Source organism: Ostrinia furnacalis, unplaced genomic scaffold, assembly GCF_004193835.3.
Source record: "Ostrinia furnacalis isolate ACB-3 unplaced genomic scaffold, ASM419383v2 OfSCF1233, whole genome shotgun sequence".
Taxonomy (NCBI): domain Eukaryota; kingdom Metazoa; phylum Arthropoda; class Insecta; order Lepidoptera; family Crambidae; genus Ostrinia; species Ostrinia furnacalis.
Window position 1 is genome coordinate 354,016 of NW_021131472.1, and position 23,335 is coordinate 377,350.

The 23,335-nt window shown below is 35.3% G+C and overlaps 1 protein-coding gene across 1 annotated transcript in view; it reads left to right on the plus strand.

Moving 5' to 3' along the window:
* Positions 1 to 466: 466 nt before the first annotated feature.
* LOC114351983 (kin of IRRE-like protein 3) overlaps positions 467 to 23,335 on the plus strand; it is a gene marked incomplete at its 3' end in the record, with an annotated part of 66,622 nt that continues 43,753 nt past the window's right edge. Inside the window, 1 exon segment of the mRNA XM_028303383.1 lies at positions 467 to 643. Coding sequence (XP_028159184.1) covers positions 467 to 643 — 177 coding nt within the window.

A 23,335-nucleotide genomic window follows, 5' to 3' on the forward strand; every position in this document is an offset into this window, starting at 1 on the left:
TACATATATCTCCATTCTGATAAATAGCCCGACCCAATCCGCCAACTAAAAATCGGTAGTTTGCGCCTAGGCTTAATGTTGATGTATCCAAGATCCGTATTAGGTTTTTAATTAATTTTTTTTATTAGCTACTACGAGTATTATTGTAAAGGTCGCATACGACCAAACTCCTTGGCCGCATGCCTGGCCGGCGAGAAACTTATTTTTAAATTTTTGTGTTCTTTACGATTGTCGCTTGTTTATCTGCACTTGAATTTCTTAATTGAACAAAACCAAAACCTAACTATTGCAATGTGATTTTTAAACAATAAAATACCATAAAAGCCTTTCAATTATAAAATCTAAAGAAAAAGTATTTCGTTCTGTGATTAGTATTCAACCAATAAGCTACATTAGATATTATTATTAACCTTAAAATTGAAGAGTTTTGAACTCCGTTTTGTAACCTTAGAGCTTTATTTTGTGTATGAAAATAAAAAAAAACTTAATTACATAAATTAATATAAATATTTTTGTCCTAGATGCGGTGCAGCGGTTCATAGAGATGCCTACATACACGGAGGTGAACCCTGGCGAAGACGCGTTGCTCAAGTGCCGGATATCTGACAAGAAAGGCGTCTGTTCATGGCAGAAGGACAATAAGGTATGTACTTATTAGAGTATGCGCACACCGTTGATTTTTAGTTGCCCGATAGTTGTGCCCGATTTTAATTTGTATGAAGAATCGGCCAAATTGAATCGGCGTAGTGTGCGCACTCCCATACATGCCCAATTGCCCATACTGATCAACTGCCCGACTAAACTATCGGCCGACGAAAAATCAACGGTGTGCGTTCTTATAGTATTGATTGGATATTATTATTCTTCTATTTGTATTTAGGTATTTAGCACAACCGGGTCTGGTAGACAGTGAGAATTGAATTTGTTATTATTATACTCGTAGTTCTCCTCAGCAGAACCAAAAACGTTATGAGACATGTAAAGTATCTTTAGATACAAAATTTAAACAATTTGTTACAGCCTTTTTTCATACTACATATTTTATAGACCATGACTTAAATACCTATGCTACATGTTGGAGTAGGCTTTATTTTTTCAAATAATAATTATTATTTATCACAAATTTCGTATCTACAACATTAAATACAGTTTCATGTTACAAATGTACTGAAATAAATAAAGAGAGTAACAATTAAAGCCTTCAAGTCATGTATTAATAATTTACGGTCACCCGACTCTTACAGGAAAGTTTTCAAAGAAACTTAACTTAATTTCAGTTAATACAAAATAACCGTATAATTTTGTTTTCCCTTTACGTTTTCAAACTGGACATAACGTATTATTGACTACAGGGACATTTCCTACAATTATGGGGCATGAATTATTCAGGAGAAAGGATAATGTTGGCATTCCATTTTCTCTTTCTCCGGTGAAACCCCGTGTCAATATTAGTCACTGGTCAATGTCCAGTTTCTATCAGTCAAATCACGTGCGACCTCATTCTCATTAACATCCTTGCGTTTTGCCGCCACTGACTCTACTGCATACAGTTCTGTGAAATGAGCCACCTCATTTTAACTACGTCATACGAGATTTTTTCACAGGAAAGTGTTTGTGAAATGAAATGAAACAAAACTGTGCAACATCACTTCTTAATTTCTCTCAAGAAGTCCGTATGAGGTCTCACTTAAGCGCCACATCTTTACCAAAACTCCAGGATTTTCCTAGAGTGACACGATTGTCATTTAGGGCTAAAGTTTAAGGTCATTAGAAAAAATGAAAACTGAAGACTTACAGCCGGTTCACACATGTCTCCGTTTTACTGTTCCGTTTTATCGTGTACGTTTTTTTTTCGTCGATATATGTATTACTGTATACAGAATACTGTGTCATGTGTGATGTCGCTCAACAACCACATCGACGAAAACAAACGTAAAACGATAAACGATAAAACGGAACAGTAAAACGGAGACATGTGTGAACCGGTCGTTAGCTGTATGGCATGGCATATATTATAAAAACACACTTTTTTTATGAAACTACCGTTATTTAGGCGGCTGATTAACTCTTTTAAAATAGTATCAAAAGTGACTTCACTGGCTGCACTTGCTTGTTTGTGGCCGTATCTTAATGAGCCTAATTCTAGAAGGGTAGACTTAATTGTTCACCCGTTTACCTTTACCTTTGACTAATTAGTCCAATTGGGGAGGCGGTGTGACTGGCATTCGTCATTCGGTTTCGGCACGAACGTGCAAATGCACGAGCTATTTGCGAACATCTTCGCGAAACAACTCACTCAATGTTGTATTTATTTCCTAGTGATTTAAGTAAATCAGATGCGACGTTATTATTAATTTATGTGACAAGCTGCTTATACTATCAGTCGAGCTAAGATGCGCGCTATGATAAAATCTTATTAATGAATTTAGTCGTGTAAAATCGACAAAAGATCGAATGTCGAATCTAAAATCGATCCCTATTAAAAGACAAATAAATATTTCTATTTCTAAAATGATTCGATAACAGTTTATTGTGGCGCCCAACCCTACTGCATAGTAATATTACTTCAATGCCCTATATTACCCACTGCAAAGAAAAAATATTATTATGAGCTTGAAGCATTTTGATTTTTAAATTGCAAACGGATTCAATTAGTTCGAATCCCTAAAATATCTTCTTTTTTTTCAACGAATATTATGGTTTTTGCAAAGTACTCTTATCTACTACTCTACTCTATTCAACAGAATACAAAAGAGTCAGTAAATATGAGTTCAGTATCAGTTCCAGTTCAGTTTTTATTTTTCCATTTATAAACAGATTCAAGGGTTGAATTTAATAGGCACACGGCTTTGAGTGATGCATAAAATAGGTACCTAGGTACGTAAAATCGGAAGTAACTGTGGAAAATTTTGTTCATGTTTTGTTTTTGTGCACCAAATCAATATTTTATTCCATTTCCCCATTTCAATAACTCAGCGACCGCAACGTAACTATATTCAATTTGACCAAAATATTCATCATCATCATTTCAGCCATAGGACGTCCAAAAACATAGGCCTCCCCAATTTATTCCACATCGCCCGGATGCAATGGTAGCGGCCTGCATCCAGCGTTTCTCTTAAAATTGTGACATCATTTTCACTAAGCTACACAAGTTCTACGTAAAAGCCTTAAAAATGATATTACTCGCGTGAAACAGCTTTAAGTCGGCCATTTCAGCTAGGTCATTTTATATTTATAGCTAGCAAAGCATGACTACGTAAGTGTGCGATTATGATTTTAAATTACAAGTTGACTCGCTTCGAATGCAACTAATCAAGGCTTTTTCAGTCCTTCTAAGCGGGTAAAAATAAAAATATTATGCACGGAAGTTTTTGCTCACTTTATGCTTTCTCGGAGTCGGAGCTGCATTAAATTCTATTTCTAGTGAATCGAAGTCTTTAAAATGGTTAAGGGCGATGAATGTACTAAATGTAGCACGGTTGTAAGTCTAATAAAGTTGCTGCTATTGCTTGTTGTTGTAAAGTTTATTTTGCAAGTGCCAAAAATTCAGTAATTTCAGTCAGAAGCTCGTACTGAAATGAAATGATGCTCAAATAAACTCAAGTATAGTATACGAGTATGTCCTGTGATTGGTCTTTAATAAATATGTGTAACAAGAGCTTGAATTGCTCAGATTGAATCAAATAAGCGTCTTGATGTTGAGTCATACGGGTCTAAATTTTAATATTTCCCTTCCCAATTCGATAGGTGTTTATTGAGAAATACACGTCATCATTTAATATCTCTGATTACCTATCTAAAGATGCACTACAAATATTACGCACCCTTCCTTTAACTTGCTCGTACTCCCCTACCTTTTTGAGGGTGGGCCGGAAAATCTTAACATTTTAGGGTTCCGTACCCAAAGGGTAAAAACGGGACCCTATTATTAAGACTCCACTGTCCGTCTATCTGACACCAGACTGATATGACATGAAAGCTGGACAGATACAAATTACTAAAAATAGAATAAAATTAATATTTAGGTTGGATTTTATTTAGATTTTTTGCTCGAGAACCTTCATTTTAGGAACAAACTATGTGTTTACAAGGAACTCGCACTTGACCGTATTTTTTAAACCTCTCCCTATGATTAAGATTTTATCTAAGGCCTTTATCCTTGCCGCTATCCTTTGAAAATATTTTTATACAACTGCATTAAAACCCGAAATCCCTGCATGTCCGGCAGATGTATAACGTTCACAGATAAACTAAACGCTACGTTTAACTGCTTATCAAGAGTTAAAGTTGAACCGGCCGTGTTTAGTATGAACAATCGCCGACGAGATCTGAATCTTAACTAGGGTTAGTCACGACCGTTAACTCGCGGTGGTTTACGAAATGTTAAACGTTTGTTAAGCTTGAGGAGTTAGGAGGACTGGTGTGATCGAGTAGCAGGCGATGGGGAAGACGGGCCTTGATTTGATTTTGATTTTGAATTCATGCTTAGTTTTGACTCGAGCATAATTTGAAATTTGAATTCACACATTACACATTCAAACCCGCACCGCTCGACTACTTCTGCTTTATTTATTTATTTAAAGTTTATTACAAAGGTTATGCTTACAATCTATTCATTACATTTCTTATTTCACTAAACATTAAATGTATGAACTGTATATTCTGCCCTTGGAGTTTGTGATTTCGATATGTCTATTATACTATGTATATCTAAAACATGGTAGTGAAATCGAAACTATTCTGTAATGTAACTTCTTATCAGAACTGAAGATAAAAAATTTCATACCGCTAACTTTAGGAAATGGACTTATAAAATTTAATTTACCATGTTCTGCAGTTCTTCTCCAAAACCTAAACTATCTCTATAAAAATATTGAGATTAGTGGACGTGAAAACGTAGTAATCAGAATCAGAATGTCAGACATTCGCATAAAAATGTTAGTGACCGCCTTCCGTAAGAACCGTCATAAAAACTTTGGTTTAATTGTCACTTTACTAACTATAATTAAAAATTCCACAGTAATAGTACTAATATTCTTCAGCACTAAAAACTATTATTACTACTATTCGAAAATTAGTCCAGTGCTGCCACAATTGTAGGTTGCGCGGCATGCAAATAAACTCAGAAATAAATTATTTTCAGCCAGTAACAATAAAAATAGGTTGTTTTGAAATTTAAGTGGATAAGTTTATTTTTTATTTTTTTAAATTAGTGCAAACCTATTTAGGTTTAAAAACAACATAAGACGGAGTAGGTTACAGTCGCCATTACTTTCTACATTTTCGTAGAAAAATTGTTTCAAGATCAGATAACTCTAATTTTCTAAAAAACAGCTGTTATCTATTCATATTGTATCAATAATAAATCCCTTAAAAAATAAGTTGATTAATAATACGAGTAATTCTACCAAGATGTTCTAAGTATGTAATATCGAAACACAAGATTAATAATTTCTTTCATATCTTGGGAATACGTTGCTTAGACGTAGTTAGACAAATAATCTTACAGAATGGTCTTATGATGAAAATCATAATCTTATGAAAATATTTTCGAACCACACTAAACATAACCCAGCCAATCTTAATCTACTGAAAGCTAATCATATCACATACTCGTAGCCTTGTTCCAAATTGTTTATGTCCCTGTAACTGTATACATTCTGTTTACAGAATACCAATATATTTACTATCAAAATTCCAGTCGCGTATTTGCTAAACGCGGAAGCTCAAAGACTTTTACTTGGAAAGCTACATTGTAAGATTAAGTGCGTCCAGATTTGCGAGCTGGAAACAAAGCGGCCAAAATAGACTAGTTGTTTACTCCTCGAGAAATATTGGTACTTAGCTTCCTACTTACGTAACTATGAGATAGATATTATAGCCTTTGTTGTTAGTGCGGCGATGGAATAACAAAGGTTTTATACAGGGTGGAAACGATAAGTGATCTCACTCGATTATTTCTAAACTATACAAGATATAGAAAAACTGGTTACTGATTACGGAAACGGGAAACATTGAATTTTCGGATAGTTCCAGTTTACTTTGTAACCTATTATTGGTACCGTTTGAAAGAGCTTGTGAAGCACTTTCAGAATCAGTAACCAGTTTTTTCGATATATAGTTTAGAAATAATCGAGTGAGATCACTTATCGTTTCCACCCTGTATATTTTTTCACTCTGACACACACTCTCTCACACAACTGGATATAAGACGTGAGACGTGTTTGATTTTACCGTCATATTCCAAAAACAAAAGGCTGGTACGTTACCAAACTATTGTATTATTAATGTAGTTGTAGCTTTTAAATATTTGATTTCAGTAAATCAAAGAGTTTAACTAGTACCTATAATTTAGTAGGGGCTGAATATTGATTTTCAATAATTCCATCAAGACATTTGGCCTTTTGGCCACCAAGATACGATTTTGTAACATAAACAGTGTTTAAGTAAGTCTCATGTGTGTTCACTTAACTCTATTTATGTACTCAAGTAGTTTTACTGAACTGAAACTATGGAAACGTTCAAAAGTTTCAACCACTATGTACAAAATACACGCGCCCCAGTTTCACTTGACGAATTCCGTAGATTACAATCGCAACGTGTAGTTACAGACTTAAACTATAAAAATCCCTGAGTGTTTATCCTTTCGTTAATTTGTGACTGGCAACAAAAGGGTTAAAAATTAAAAGGCATTGTGCTCACAATTTGAGTTTTTAAGGCTCTGTAATTATGGTAATGCAGCCTTATTTGGGGTTCATTTGTGTATGGCCATTGTGCGCCGTGGTGGGCTCAAAAATTAACTGAGCCGAGTCTTTCATTTACATTTTAATAAGACACGTTTTAAGATTCGTTAATCTCGTTTGTTGCTGTCCAAATTTGGCCATTGATGTGTATTATACATATATAGTGCACTCAGTTCTAAGCCTTTTAGTTTATGTGTGAGGTCCATAATATCAACTAGCTCTGTCCACGGTTCGTGATTTTGGTCTGTCATAAAACATTTTCATGGCGTATCACGAGATCATAATTACTGTGTGTATTAGTCTTAAAAATTTTGAAACACTGTATTTTACCAAAAGTGTAACATGATTTTTTTAAGATATTACATTCGAAAAATAATGATAGATTATTATAGCCGATAGTAAAGTAATGTTGTACTTACAACATGACTGATAATTTGTAAGTTGAATTGGAATGATGAATTTTAATTTCTGTGACGGGTCTGGGTGTTTTCTATGTATAATATGTATGTATTTACAAAAAAAAGTATTTAAGTATGTTTATATCCGTTTTCTAGTACCCATAGTACAAGCTTTGCTTAGTTTGGGGCTAGCGGCGCAGTGTAAAATGTCCAAGGATATTTATTTATTTATTTATAGATTTGCACAAAAAAATATTCAAACATCTGCACAGCAATCAGCACTATTTAGAGCTTTTACGTGTTGTCAAATATGTACTTGTATGTAGGTACCTAAAGGCTCGTCTAGACTAGTTTGTTATTTGAAAGTTAGTCCTGCATATTGTGACACGTTATATTTATCACGTATTTAAAGTTGGATGTTAGTTGGATAGAGTAGATTTCCGTGTACACTATCATTGTCATTCTATTCATCTAAATGTGTCATAGAGAACTATTAACTATTACTGCAATACACAATCACAGAGCTATCAGATGAAACAGGCATTCAGTTAATCATTGATAGATAGCATTCTCCTATCCGCTGCAAAGTAAGTAAGAGAAGTAGAATCATAAATTCTCTAAATAGTTGGAAAATTCGTCTATGACAAATCGTAATTTGAAGGCACTAACTATGCAAGTTACATAATTATGCAAATCTTAAGATTGCAATCAAATAAGAAGGCACATTAGTCTAGTAGGCACTCTTTAATATAAAAAAGTTAAAAAGACGGTTTTAAGAGATAGTACATAGATATGTGTTTAACTCAAATGTAGAGCTGAAGCAACTCGAATATGCTACCAATGCATTCTTCTAAAGTTTAAATAGTTTTTTCCACTTCCTCTCATTGTTTTTCTAAAGTGGACATGATCTAGAGGTGCGTTAAACCGCGGTGATTTTATGTCGCATCCTGGTGCGTTGCATTTACATAGTATTTGAATTTCAAACAGCTGCAGGACTGGCATTATAAAAATGGTTTTGTATGCAGATGGAAAAAAAATATGTATTTAGAACAAAAGAACTACCTACATCAGCGGTATAATGGTGATAGTGTGGTGCGGCCCTGCGCGTTCGCGCTGTTTCTCATTTTCAAAAAGTGAATGTAGAAATATTTTTAAATACCTCCTTCCAGCTCCGCCTTCTAAGCTCTATGAAATCATAACATTGAGTTTTTATCCATAATTACTTCGATAATTGTCAACTTTGTTCCGTGAAGATAAACTGAAGTTCTGTTATCGTGTCATACAGCTTAGTTGAAGCTTCGTATTACCACTTCATTTTTTTTTTTTTAATGGCAACCAAACCTCTCTGGGAGGTTTATTTCTGCCAATGTCGAGTGAAAATTGACATAGTTAACAATAGAACGTAGGTGTTTCAGTTCTATTGATTTTTCATGGATTCCGTGGAGTTAAGTATGCCCGTAAGCAGGTTTCAAGACGCCACCGGGTCCAAAGCGGGTTGTTCATACGACAACCCACTCGACACTCGATGCGCGCTTATATTCGAAGTATTTCAATGTTTTTTATAATTTATCACTTCACTGCACTTTAGAACACAAAATAACACCAAATTTGTACACTAAAGTCCATTAAATAATAAATTGAAACCATTAAAACAGATTGACCATGCTTCCCGTTCAACTACCCTCCACGGAATCCAACTCTTCATTTTTTCAACACAAAAATTACATTCCATCACAAGGCGTGGGGTACAGATTATGCATAATTCTAAACACGTTATTAAACGTCAAGGCGATAGTAAATCTTCATCGGCACGTATTTTCGCCGCTGGCAATGTTAACCTTGACGTAGCAATTGCCCTTAACATATTTAGAGCCACATTCCAAGCACATCGCAAATGCGAAGGTAATTTCAGATAAAACGAATTTATTTGACGCTCCTTCCGCCTAAAGTTGCTTCGAATAGCTTTGTTTATGTCAAATGGAATTGTGTTGCCAGTTGCTAAATTGAGTTATAAGTAAACCCTTTTTTCTTTCGTGAATAAAACTTATTCCAAAGTGATGTCAAACCTTTTATTGGTAAGGCTTTCTTCAAAAGGTCTGCCCGCCTAATCCATTTAAGCAGTTTTCAGGTGTTTTCATGATATATTGGAAAGAAAACTCCTTTAACACAGTTACAGAGAGAATTGATTAGAAATATGTAAGCTTTTTTTTGTTTTTAAAGTATATTTATCAAGATTGTTGTAATGTTGTACCATTATAAAATAATTATACGAGTAAATAGAAGCACGATATGTATAATATGTGTAGATATAGTAGATAATGCGCAATCGCATGACATTTGTTTCCTTCTCACCTTTGAAAATGTCACCATATTCGCCGGGACTGAGTCAACCACCGCAGAATAGCGCACATACAATAGCACCACACAGGTATTGTTGATCAAACCACAAGAATGACAACGTTTTCATAACAGCCGATGACTTAACCCTTAATAACGCAGTGGGAATGTACTTCCTAGTATTATTGACCTTATTCCATTGTCTTAAGGTTCAACAATAATGAAATTTGAACTTGCAATGTAGATACGTTTAAGAATTAGGCATTAAGTCTTTACTCTGTAAGTTCAGCGTATAGGCACAGACGACGGCTCATCAAGCTATACATACACTGTAGCATCTTATTGAATTGTAATAAGAGTGAATTTGCAATAATGGATAGCATAGTCGATTTTAACAGCACATAAGGCTTTACATTTCTGTTGCATAATAGCACTTAACACAACGATATAAGATGCCCCAGTGTTAAACTCTATCTGCCGTCGCTGCACATCACAATGCAAGTTCGAGCGGTAAGACACTGTCGCTCATTAGCAAGCAAGTCACGCTCGTCGTGAATCATGCTCTGCTCATCGTGCGAGGTAGGGTCTACTCTAAAATACCATATCGATACCGTCAACTCTATCTGTTCCTCTCACACACCTACCAGAATCAAAGGGTGTGTGACAGAGACGTGTAGATCGTTTTTGAACATGTCGACTGTGAAATCACAGCTCGGGAACGATAGATACGTTTACTGCTCACGCGTTGTAGGGTTCTTATGAATATTTAAGCAACTGAAATCCCACCGTCGATGTCAACGGATAAATCAAATAAAACAATATGTAAAATATTTACAACAATAAGTAACTTATGCCCGTTTTCACCATCAATCCCTAATTTTTAAGTGACCCCTATCGTAACACAACAGGAATTTTGTTTTTAAAGGGGTCACTTAAAAATTAGGGATTGAGGTCCGCTTTTAAATTTAAACTTTTAACTGCCAGTGACTTTTAACTTATTTATTTTAACGTATTTTTAAATAGATGGGTGGTAACTGGGCCTAGCGCGGTAACACTCAACCGCTAATAGCTTCGTGCGACACAGCTAACCGTGCCAGCCTACGCCGTGCTAATAGAAACAAAAATACGCAAATTTAACATTAGGACTGTGGGAAAATGTGCATGTTGGTGTATTGGCGTTAGTTTTACGCCAATTTCTCGCCGAACACACGTCGGTATCGCACGGCATCCATGGAGTCACGCCTCGTGGTCACGCCGCACTCTGCATTGTTATTATGGCGCTGGTCAGCTGGTGCAATTTGTAAACTTAGTGACGACGTCATAATAAAGGCTTAAATGAGCGAATGTATCTAATTTAGAACAAAGTTAGAGTTAGTAAGGCTGAGTTGCACCACCCAACTTTGACCGTAACTTTAGAGTAGGCGCACACCGTTTTCGTCGGCCGATAGTTTAGTCGGGCAGTTGATCAGTATGGGCATGTATGGGAGTGCGCACACTACGCCGATTCGATTTGGCCGATTCTTCATACAAATTAAAATCGGGCACAACTATCGGCCAACTAAAAATCAACGGTGTGCGCCTACTCTTAGTGTTAACCGGCGTTTTTTGTATGGGGTTTGATTTTTGACGATTTTCAAAGTTAAAGTAAGATGGTGCAATCCAGCCTTAGTGTTTTCAGTTTAAGATTACGGTCATTATCACACTGGATGTCGTCTGCGGTCGTCAAAGTAAACGCAGCCTTATGGGTTTACTTTGACCTGACTGCAGATCGCATTCAGTGTGACATGTCCTTTACGCTTCCTGGTATCACTTGGACCAAACTATGCTGTATTTATGCCGGTTCAAACGTGATGACGACATACTACGCAATGCTATTGACTCCATCCTCACGAGTAAATATACGAACGGGTGTAACCTAAATTACAAAAACAGGAGTTCAGCTGATTACTAATCAATTAGTCCACACAATTAAATGTTTTGAAATTGACAATAAAGGTGTAAGTATACTTTTAATTTTTAAATCTAGTAGTGGTTTAGCACTTTATTCATATACAATTGTACCACACATTTGGTTCGGCAGTATTGGTAGAGCTGTTAAGCCACGTTTTCGTCTAAAACATTACAAAGCTACTTCTTTGAAATTAGTGCCGCATACCATGTTGGAAAAAAATAATATCTAACTGCCTCATATTAAAAATGTTGACAACAAGTACAAGGGAATCTCGCCCGCATTTCCTTACTTGCACCAAGCCCTAGGCTCTATTTTCGCCGGTGCACGTGTGATACGCGCCGCGTCCGCGCGTAACGGTGTTAACGCAGTGCTTTCGGCTCTCTCCTATTGGGCTTTACTGCATTTGCACATTTTTTCAACCCGGATTGAGGCCTGGGAAATGTAAAGTCATATTTCAGTGAACTGGGGCACGCTATTTCGCGCCTATAACAGGTTTGCGAGCTTTACGATAATGCTAGGTAAAAAAGCTGTTAAAGCTCAAATTGCTGCCGTTGTATTTTTATCGAGCTTGTATTACGATACGGATCCCAAAACTTTGATTCTACTCAAGAAAAATTCCAGCCTAAGTACAAATATTTATTGGTTGAATCTCAACTTAGTTACACCTTGACTTTTAAAGCACCTGTTTAGAATAGCAACTTAAAAGTTAAAACGCTTCTTCTACTCACTTGGCAATGCGTGATTTTTTATGCAGAATGAGACAGGTATTTGACTACAATAACACTTAATCATAAGTAAGATGCAGTCTAGGATGGTACATATCTGTGATAATACTGCTTAAACAATAACACTCTTTTAAAATGCAGGATTTAGCAGGAAACTGATAAAGGACCGCACCCACTAGTAGTGTCATACCATGACGACACTTTTAACTACTCTATTCCATAATGACACTTTAAAGGGAAAGTGTCAGGCATGTCACGAGTTGCTACAGATGCTGGTTGGTGACGAAACTGTGTAGTAGGTGCTGTCTGATCGTAGTAACCCGGTATTGTTGGAAGAGCTCAAAACGTAAACAGACTAAGAGCTGATTTGAAAATTATAAATAACTTGAAAAAATCGGAGGCTTCCGTCAACTGGGACCGCAATTAACTGGGACCGCGGTCCCAGTCGCCGGATGCGTAAAAATTAAATAATTTTCTTCCGGCGACTGGGACCACTCATAGATAACTTAAAAGAAAATACTTATTATTCAATCCAAAATCGGTACAGTACTAAAATCCATGAGTGGTCCCAGTCGCCGGANTGGGACCACTCATAGATAACTTAAAAGAAAATACTTATTATTCAATCCAAAATCGGTACAGTACTAAAATCCATGAGTGGTCCCAGTCGCCGGAAGAAAAATATTTAATTTTTACGCATCCGGCGACTGGGACCGCGGTCCCAGTTAATTGCGGTCCCAGTTGACGGAATCCTCGAAAATCGAACTGCCTAAGGTGGGAATTGAACCCACGACCTTCCGCTTGCCGGGCGACTGCTCATCCAACTTTACCTACGCTGATAAGAGCTGATTTTTCAATCGTCAGATATCTTTTAGGATAAGTTTGGCACATTGACAGTTTTAGTATGGGAAATATGTCAAAATGGCAAGGTTATTCTTCATTTAAAAGATATCTGATGATTAAAAAATCAGCCCTTAGTTATTTATATTTTATACAGATTGATCACATACTCAATCGAGTAGCTACTGAACAAAAAAAAACAGAAATAAAGGTAAAAAATCTGTAAGGTAAATCTCGACTACATTTTTAAACGTTAACAAAACTTTAGTATTGTGTAATAATAAACACAATCTGATATACTCACACGTGTATAAGCTCTATTTGTCCCCAGCAAGTAGGTAAGTACCTTAGTAACGCTCAACTAATCATTCAAAATTGCCATAGAATTTCCGAAGAATTTATTGTGCTAGCAACACAATACAGGTTACAAGGACATCGATCTTATACAAAGATTTTTTGTCACTAAAAGCGGCACATGTGTGTCGGGCACTCTTTGTGTAGGGTCCCGTATATTGTCAAGTGATGAACAAAAAATAAGAATTTACTTTTTTTATTTGTTTTGGAGCATTATTATCATTTTAAACTTAAAAAAAAATAGAATTTTATATCTTAAGTAAACACAATAGATACAAATGACATATAAAGCTAAATCTATGTTACTAATAAATGATTTTTTACTTATTTTATCGATTCATCCACTTTACATGTTATTTAATAAACATGAGACATGGAACTGTATTATAACCATATTCATATTCATTAAAAATATTCATGCATACAACATTTCATAGCCTACAGCAAAATAATAAGTATTCCAACTTTAGCAAATATTATATTGAAAAATTATGCTGAAAACAAAATTAAATGTAATCGTACAACGTCACAAACCATGTCCCATTTCTAAGCTGAAACCGTTAACAAACAACAATATTTATTTCCCACGGAATCCTAAAATCCGTACAAAGCAAACAGTCGAACATGACAAATCCCGCCAATAATAGCAAACAATGCCCTTTCCATAATGTTATCTTAATCTAAGGGACTGAGGCTCGGCCATGGCCAATTAGCTGCACAATACTGTTGCGCAGTCATCCCATTCCTACACTTTGTCACTGACTCTCAAACTTTACTGTCATGGGAAAAATCGGCAAAAGAGCATAAAGGCACGGCCGTACGTAACCATCTTTACTGGTGGTAAAAATAATCATTTTTTATGAAAAACTCGAATGTAGAGCGTTGTTTTGTAATTTATACAGTACACTTGAAACCATTAGTTAGTGTAGGTATATTTGAAAGAAGAAACATTTATTTGACACCAAATCATTTTGCAATTTTAGCTCATTTAGTTTAGTTTAGTTTATTCAGAAACTCAACAGCTATATTTTTTTCAAATTTTTTGCATTAAACTTGCTACTTGACTGTTAAGATTAGTCACAGACTAAATAAAATGCGACAGACTGTGTTATACCTATTGACCAATATGAAAGAATCAAAGCAACACACCGACTTTATTGCTTACTGTACCAACGTAAAATTCATATTTTGAATTGCCTTTTTGAAAGTTAAATGTAGCGGCCACAGCTGGCTGGCGAGATTAAATTTTGTGTCATAGCTTTTACAATATTCACTTTGTGGATTTACTTATTGCTCAATAGACAACAATTTTATTCAATAAACAGAATATTCAATGAATTTGAAAAGTTTTTGTTTGACTTACTAGACTACCAAAACAATAAGATACTGGATAATTTTGATAAATACTAGCTCACCCGGCGAACTTCATATCGCCTATGTTAATCAGAGATAATGTGGGATTCTTATGGTGAAAAAATTCCCAAATCGGTCCAAAGTTATTAAGGAGCCTATTTAATTAATACAAACAAGCAAATATTTTCCCTTAACAATACTAGTGTATATGTATTAATGTACTTAACCATCTTCAAGTTTATGGTCAATTTTATTTTATATCTTACTCCTTCATTATGGCTATAAAACATTACAAATTTTTGCACGTTTGCTCTACATTTACAACATTTTAAGTAAGTGCTTAGAATTGTAATCATAAAGCTTTCAAAAGTTTTAGAACCTGAGTCGAAATCCATTATAATAATCAGATAAGTCCACTGCGGAGTTGACTCATCACTCACGCGTCTTTTGCATACTATCGGCCGGTATTGGAAACAAAAAACGCTGATGTCAGATATCGAAAGCTAATGTACTGAATGCAGCTGATAACAATCGATTTGAAGTTCAAGAACACGAGTAATTCGTGGTTAAATGTTTTAGATTGCTGCGAGTTGACGAGGGTTAACAAAGTGTGTGTCATCGTTTTTTGACTCTACAGTTTTCCTCATATTATTATCCTGGTAGATAATGAAGATAGGATCAGGTGAAGTTGACTCAGCTAATTTGGTAGTATTTTGGAGACAGCTGGATAAAAGCGTGTTCGTTTCATAAAAGTGTATTGCACTGCGTTTTCATGTAGGTAAATGAATATATCACTTGGTCAAAATAATTAGGTGCTCTGCAGTAGGTAACCCAACATTAATTTTCTTACTTATCCTATAACTACAAAATATATAGATACACAGCAAGTGATTGCAATTTTGTCATTACATTATCAAAATGCACGTAGATACAAAAAGCTCTTTTCTGAATTTTCAATGAAGAAGGTAGTTATGACTTTCCAAAGCGCACTTAATGCACAACCACACGGTGAGCTTTTAGTTTTGTGTATTTTCAGTTAACACAAGTACCTAATCTACCTTTGCCACTTAGTTTACGCAATGCAATTTCAAAGTACGACTAAGCACTTACTTAGTTTAGTAACTATTAACTATTCTATGATTGGGTCCAAGTTACCCACAAACGGTTAAAATTAATTCAATGTAGGTACAGCGGTAGTTAAGTTGAAGAGCATGTATAGTAAAGTTTACGGTTAAATCTATTATTAAAATTAAACCATCTGTTAGACAACTTGAGCTAGTAATTTTACTTTGATCACTGTAGTGAGTCGCGTAGATTGCCATTGAACTAAATTCTTGAAAGTAAACCATGAAACATCGGAAACCAAAAGTAAAATAATATGCATATTGTACCTAAAGCTTTTTTTACCTATTAACGGTTTTTGCAAATTCAGTGTGGAAAAGCGGCCAACCTTTGGCACGATCTGATCCAGTACACTTTGTATCTAATAGCAATATTTATTTTTCCATCTTTTAATTTAGGAGGACTTTAACCTGTTACCTATGGACTAAACTGCACAAACTTTAAAATTTCATAAATTTGAAAATTGCCTTTGTGTTATTATAATGTTGAAAAGATTAAATTATTGTTATGACATAGGTACAGTCGAGTTCATAATGTTTCAAAATATTGTAGCGCAGTAGTGCAGTCAATACAGCGCTACCACAACATATTAATAAACAGTTTATTATGATTAAATTTTATTGATGTTTGAGTTTGTATTGAAATATTATATGATCGTTAAAACGCTGACAATATTTTGCAATATTGGCACTGCCAATATTTATGAACTCGACTGTATCTGCCATATTATCTGTTTATATCACCGCTAGTAACAGAACCTGTTTTTTAGAGTCAGGAAAATATACAAACAAACGGTTTATGTTGGTTCTGTTCGTATAAATTCTCCTTTTTCCGGGAAACTTGAACGTTTCATTAATTTTATTCTCTCTTTAATGTATAATTCATTTGTACTCATACTTAGACATTGTCATGATAAATGATGAAATTTACGTGAAAAAAACGACTGATTTTCAAAATAGAAGCTTGGTCGGATCTCACTTTATACTCACGCAAATGTTTACATTGTGCGAGGATCGAACTCGTGATCTCTAGCATACTTAGTAGTCCATTAAGTGAACCACTAGACAAGACTTCCAAAATGCAGTTAAAGATCTTTACTATGTAGAGACACTCTACTACAGTCTACATTGTGGTAGTGTTAAAGTAATACTGAAACGTGTAAAAGCGCTTTTTAAAAGCCTAAAGTTTTGTGAGTGTTTATTAATTTTGTATGACGTTTTACCACGTTTTACGGGATTGAAAATCGCCGTTGATTTGTGCGTGAAGCAAAGTTATCGGTGTTGCCACGCTTTTTGGCACGTCATGAATTAAACATGGCCGCCGAAAGTAGATCGCAAATACAGCATTAACTTTGACTAAATAAACCGACTGTGACAATATTTTGCAAGCTTGCTTCCCCAACTTTTTTATTTATTTATGCCGGATAGATGTCAACGCATAAAGGACAAAGTTCGTTCTCCATACATTGTTCGCCTAAGAACCAACAATTTTGACATATTACTACCCGAAAGCGAATTAATACGATTCTGTGTGTAAGAACAATGATTCCTGATGGACACTTGCCATAAAATTAATGATTAAGAATATTANTTGTCCAGATGAGTAGTGTTATGTCGTGTATTTGTCGTAAGTGTGGGTAATCTTTGGAGATAGTTTTCCAAGCAATAGTGGGGAAAGTAATTAATTTGGTATTTTTTGTTTTGGCACCTGGGCTATGTTAGTTTGAGATAATGGAACATATTATACGCCCGTATTCACAAACGATGCTTGCTTAAGTGAAGCAGCAAAAAGAACGCACGGCGTTGAATAGAGCTCTGATTGGTTCGTGTGTCACCCTGTGCGTCTACGCGCACTGTGAGACCTCATAGTAATGTTTGTGAATACGGGCGTTAGTTATAGATGTACATTGTTTACCTAAGTAGGTACATTATGTGAGAATGATAGCTTCTGCCTGTGGCTTTACCCGCGTGGGTTTCGATCATAGAAGTTTTTGCAATATTCCGCGATCTATCTTACTTAATTAAAATCATGAATATGAACCTTAATTATAAGAGAAGTATTCTAATGGATCTTTACAAACCTACTTCCTCTTGTTCTAAAATTCTGAGTAAAATTTGTGAATAAACAAATATACTTGTAACGTAAATTATTCCGAGAAGACCCATTTTTTCTCGGAAGGTCTATCGAATATCCATTTTAGCTTCATTTGAAGGTTACAGTGGTGGAAATTACAGATTAGAAGCAATCTAGTGATCACATCTCCACCCGTTTGCTCGTACAACGAACGGACGATAATTTTAAAGTGCCCAACACTATTAAAACCATTAAAGCTCAATACCCCAATCTCGCTAGCAAAGTAAACGGCATCAAACTTAAATTATCGATTTCAAAAACGATTCCTTAAAGCAAACCAAGTTACGGTAGTGGCGTAACACGAAATTTTACTTAAACCCAACTTAGAAGTTTGTGCATAATTTAACGCGACTCTACCTGCCCTTGACTTCGATTGAGCTTGGTTATAGTGTTGCTTATTGATAGTCCACTTTTATCGATAGTAAAGGCAAAAATAATAGTAAGTATCGATACTATCGGGATACAGCATACTAATAAGTGTGCTTGTGCTTGCGCTGCGGTTCCGTAAGTGTATTATAGAGCTTGGTGACATTCTGTTTATAATTTATAAGATCTTTATAAGATGAATGGTCCTATAACTGTGCCTATATCGCGGGTTTATAAGTACTTCTAATAAACGAGTATCTTATAAGTACAAAAAAGTAGTCTTGAAGTCTTTTTTTTTAAAGATTATTAGCAATTTGTCTTGCCTAAATTACTAATAGTCCCGTTAGCCCCTCGCGGTAAGTTAAATAAGCTTGTGTTACGAGTGGGCTCACCACAATAGTACATTTTTATCATAATAGTAATTCCACATTTTTGTTAGTGTCGATACTATAATACTATCTAGACTGGACTATCGATAGTGAAACCATAGACGGTTCTACAACACTACTTGGCTATGAAATTGACTTTGTAACTTGACGGAAAAATGAATCGGTTAAATTTTAATTCCGATTGGTTAGCGAAATTTTGGGTTGTAGAGTTACATGATAAACAATCACGTTTTGGGTTCGATTAACACATTTAATGCCTATTTAATACTGAGATGTATGTGCAATTCCCACCTTATCATCAAAGATGTTCGCGTAGGACCAAATTATTTTAATGTTTCTATAGTTAATACTCGTAGAAGGCACCCTAGGGCGATTTATCAAAAAAAAAAGTCATTTGGAATGAATTTAAGTAAAAAAAAGGATAATCCACGGTGCCGTGTAGTCGGCCTGGCAACATGTGTGTGGCCGACAACACGGCGCCGTGGGGAGGAGAGATTATCTTGTTTTAATCTATTTTATGGTTTATATAAATTTTATTATTAGGTTAATGGATGAAAATAAACAATTAATCATTTGTGGAACTTAAAAGTTTAGTGTTTATTATTAAAAAAGATAAAATTCAAAAGAAAAACATACACAAATCGTAAATTTATATGAAAAACAGGAAATAGTTTTGTTTCTAAAAAATAAAATGCTTAAAAGTCTGAAAACTATGAATGAAAATTACAAAAACATTGGGTACAGAAACCTGGCGATCTGTCGCATCCTTTACATTCATATAAATATATATATTGTCAATATCTTTTTAGCTTTTAACGCAAATCTAGTCTTCAAAGCAGTTTAATCGATTTATTTTATTTTCAAAATCGATATTTTATTGTCTATGATGGCCGCAGGAACATCACTATACATGGACTCCCAGCAATAAAGTACGGTAATGCCTCGTACAGATTTTATCGGCAAAAATTATGGAACTTGATAGGTTTTAGACCATGCCACGCACCAAAACGTCCGGAAGTTGTAATAGTATTATAGAATAAACGTTAAAAGACTTATTTATTTAATTTTTCAATGCTTAAGTGTCCATTAGAATGAATGGGTGCTTAATGTATTAAAAAAAATAGAAAATAATTATGATTGGTTAATTTTTTTGGGCGGTTTTTAGGCGGTTTCTGACAATGTCCTTTGCGTTCCAATTGTTTAGCATTTCTAATTCAATTAAATATCTACCTACTTTGCTTTTTGTCCAAAAAGTTCGAAAGTAATATTTAATGCAGATTGTGCAAAATACACGGCACGGCGCATCTTTCAATCCTCAGAATTTCAATCATATAAACTTTGACAGCTTATTGAGTTGTGTTGGAGCGATTTTGATATAAAAATTCACTACTTAAGCCTAGTGTAATTTTTTTACTAGATAAGTTTTAGAGTTTTTCAAATCATCGCGGAAATTCTGATCCAAAGTATTAACATGATAGCTTTAATATGTTGTTCCTAAAATCGAATAATATTGCAAAAGGTTTCCATTTTGCTAATGGTTCAGAAATGCATAATAATTAATTTATAAATAAGTCCTGTCTATTTGTTACTCCATATTCACACGTGTGGGGTTTACATTTTAGGTAGTAAGTATCTACATCATAAGTTTGTATGCTGGGGAATCGACTATTTTTTAGATGAGAGTAGATGAATTTAATCAATGTACGATAATTAATTATTCTATCAAATCGAATACCATGCAATCCGCAGGCTAGAGTACTATTGAAATTATGTAATAATCATTTTCATGCGTAAAACTTGTTGACTGAAAATTATTTTGGCTTACAGTTCAAAGCTCTACCCTATGATATTTTAATTATAAACTGTATAGTTTAATTAAAATTATTCCATTAATGTCATACTTTATCAATAAGGCTTAATGAAAAGCTGCTGATAAAATAACATAAAATATGAATTGATTTGGACATTTTAAACATTAATGAGTAGCCAGCCCATCAAACCATATATTTTTATTGCAAAACCTATTTTATTACAATTAATTATGATACCAAATCATTATGATTGACGGGCCTTCTTCCGTACAGTCAGCGTCAATAGTTTGTGACATCCAAAATGTCAAAAAAGTTGTTCAACACAACTTTATTTTAACAAAGACGTGTTACGAACTCTTTGGAAACTTTGAGTGTCATGAACTATCTGACGCTGACTGTACATCAATTTATTGTATGGTCGACACGAGTAAAAATTATAAAATATATCTAAGTACATAATATTTTCACTTATTCCTTTTTTCCTCGCCTTTCCTTATCTTTGATCAAGAATAATGCGATCGCTTTTTCCTTATTTAGTTATACCTATTTAACAAAAGAACTTTTCGGAGAATAACATTGTTATACAATGAAAAATATCAAAGCTTTATGTATAAAATATTTCGTTACTCAACTGTAATTCATCAAATTGTATGGCTACTTAAGGAAATTATTGTTTAGCGAAATGTACACAAGTTGATTTAATTGTGGAAGTCGAGGCTTATACATAGACGTACCTATAGGTACTTACTACATTATATCCATAAGTTGTAATAAATCATATGTTTATCAGATGACAGGTAGTTATTACAGAAAGATATACCTGTTTAGTCAAGACGCGGTCAAAAAATTGAGTTATCTAGCGTAAACATTGTTAAAATTTCGACTAGTTTACCAAAGTACAGTGACGTAGTATAATGTAAGTTGTAGAGTCAGCTAAGTGTCAACTACAACAAAAACAATATTATACAAAATAACTAGTAAGATCTGCACTAACAAGTTAAACAAACCTAGATATTATCTACTTTACAACAACCTAGCTAAGCAAACACAATAACGCGGGCTTAACTTCTGAAGGCATTTGCATTACTATCCTAGCTACGTCTAGCTTTTAGATTAAAATTTTGCAATTAAAGACGGAAAAGCTGGGTTAGCAGTTAATGCTTGACCGCTTTATAAGAAAAGTTGTAGAAAAATATACAAAATAGCATATTATTTAATTAATTATACATTTAAGATGATTCACTTTAATTTGACAGATTTACCGGTTCCTGATAAAACTTTTCGGTAAGATTTTCTTTGCCGCTTTGCTTTTGGTCGTATTAGATAGATAGATAAAAACTTTATTGCACACCACACAAAACAAGAAAAGAAAGAAATAGACAAAACAAAGCAATCTTATAAGTACCTATGTATCTCTACATACCTATATCTTAGTTTAAGTGTTGAAGATAAGATGCTGAAAAAAATTTGTAAGGCCAATTTTTCATGCCTTATTTCGCCGTGACGTCATGTTGTATTTCAATCATATTAAACTTGATGAACGACGCGTACAGCTGTACTCAGCTTCCCCCCACACATGTTCGTACGAGTCCTGAAAAGCTGCTATTTGTCTCCAAACCCCGACACTGATTAAACGACAGGGAAAAGTAAAAGTAAAAAGCACGCTAAGATTGATGAATTAACCAAAATCATTCTTTCAACTTTATCGATATATTGCGTAATCGTAACTTTCCTCATTTCTTGTTGTCGGCGATGATATATTTGCGAAGTTGCGGCAAGTTTCCGCAACGACAAAATATTTCAGTTTAGTTCTCTATTCCCGGTGGCGTGTAAGTTGTACTAATAAGGTTTACACGCAAATTGTAGAGAAAACTTTGGTCGAAGATATTACTGATGGTAGACACTATCGGTTAGGTTTGCTTTATCATCATCATCATCATCTCATTCATAGGACGTCTACTGCTGAACATAGACCTCCCCCAATGCTTTCCATATTGCCCGGTTGGTAGCGGCCTGCGTCGCAGCGCCTTCCTCCTACCTTTATGATGTCGTCGGTCCACCTTGTGGGTGGACGTCCCACGCTGCGTTTTCCGGTACGCGGCCTCCACTCCAGAACCTTGCTGCCCCATCGGCCGTCAGTTCTGCGTACTATGTTCCTTGCCCATTGCCACTTCAGCTTGCTAATCCGTCGGGCTAGGTAAGCTTAGGCTAGCGGGATGGCGGTCATAATTCTATTTATAGTCTAGTCTAGCAGATTCAAGCATACCTATCTAATTGGTTGAATTTTACTATTTCGAGCAAAGGCAGTCAATTAATATAAGTATTATTCAGTGTAATGAAACACTTAAAATGTAGAGGAGAAGTGCAGGTAGAGCAAGCAATAATAAAACCTTTAAAGGTTACAGTAAATGAAGCTTTAATCGTTCGTTCGTTCGTTCGTTTCAGCCAAATGACGTCCACTGCTGGACAAAGGCCTCCTCCAAGGTTTTCCACAATGCACGGTCCTGCGCTGCCCGCATCCAGGCTCTTCCCGCGACCTTTACGAGATCGTCGGTCCACCTAGTAGGAGGCCTGCCCACGCTACGTCTTCCAGCCCGTGGTCGCCACTCGAGAACTTTTCTGCCCCAACGGCCATCGTCTCTACGAGCTATGTGCCCCGCCCACTGCCACTTGGTTTTAGCAATTCTGCGAGCTATGTCGGTCACTTTGGTTCTCCTGCGGATCTCCTCATTTCTGATTCGATCACGTAGGGAAACTCCAAGCATGGCCCCCTCTCAACAAGTGGGTCTCAAAATGAACATGGACAAGAC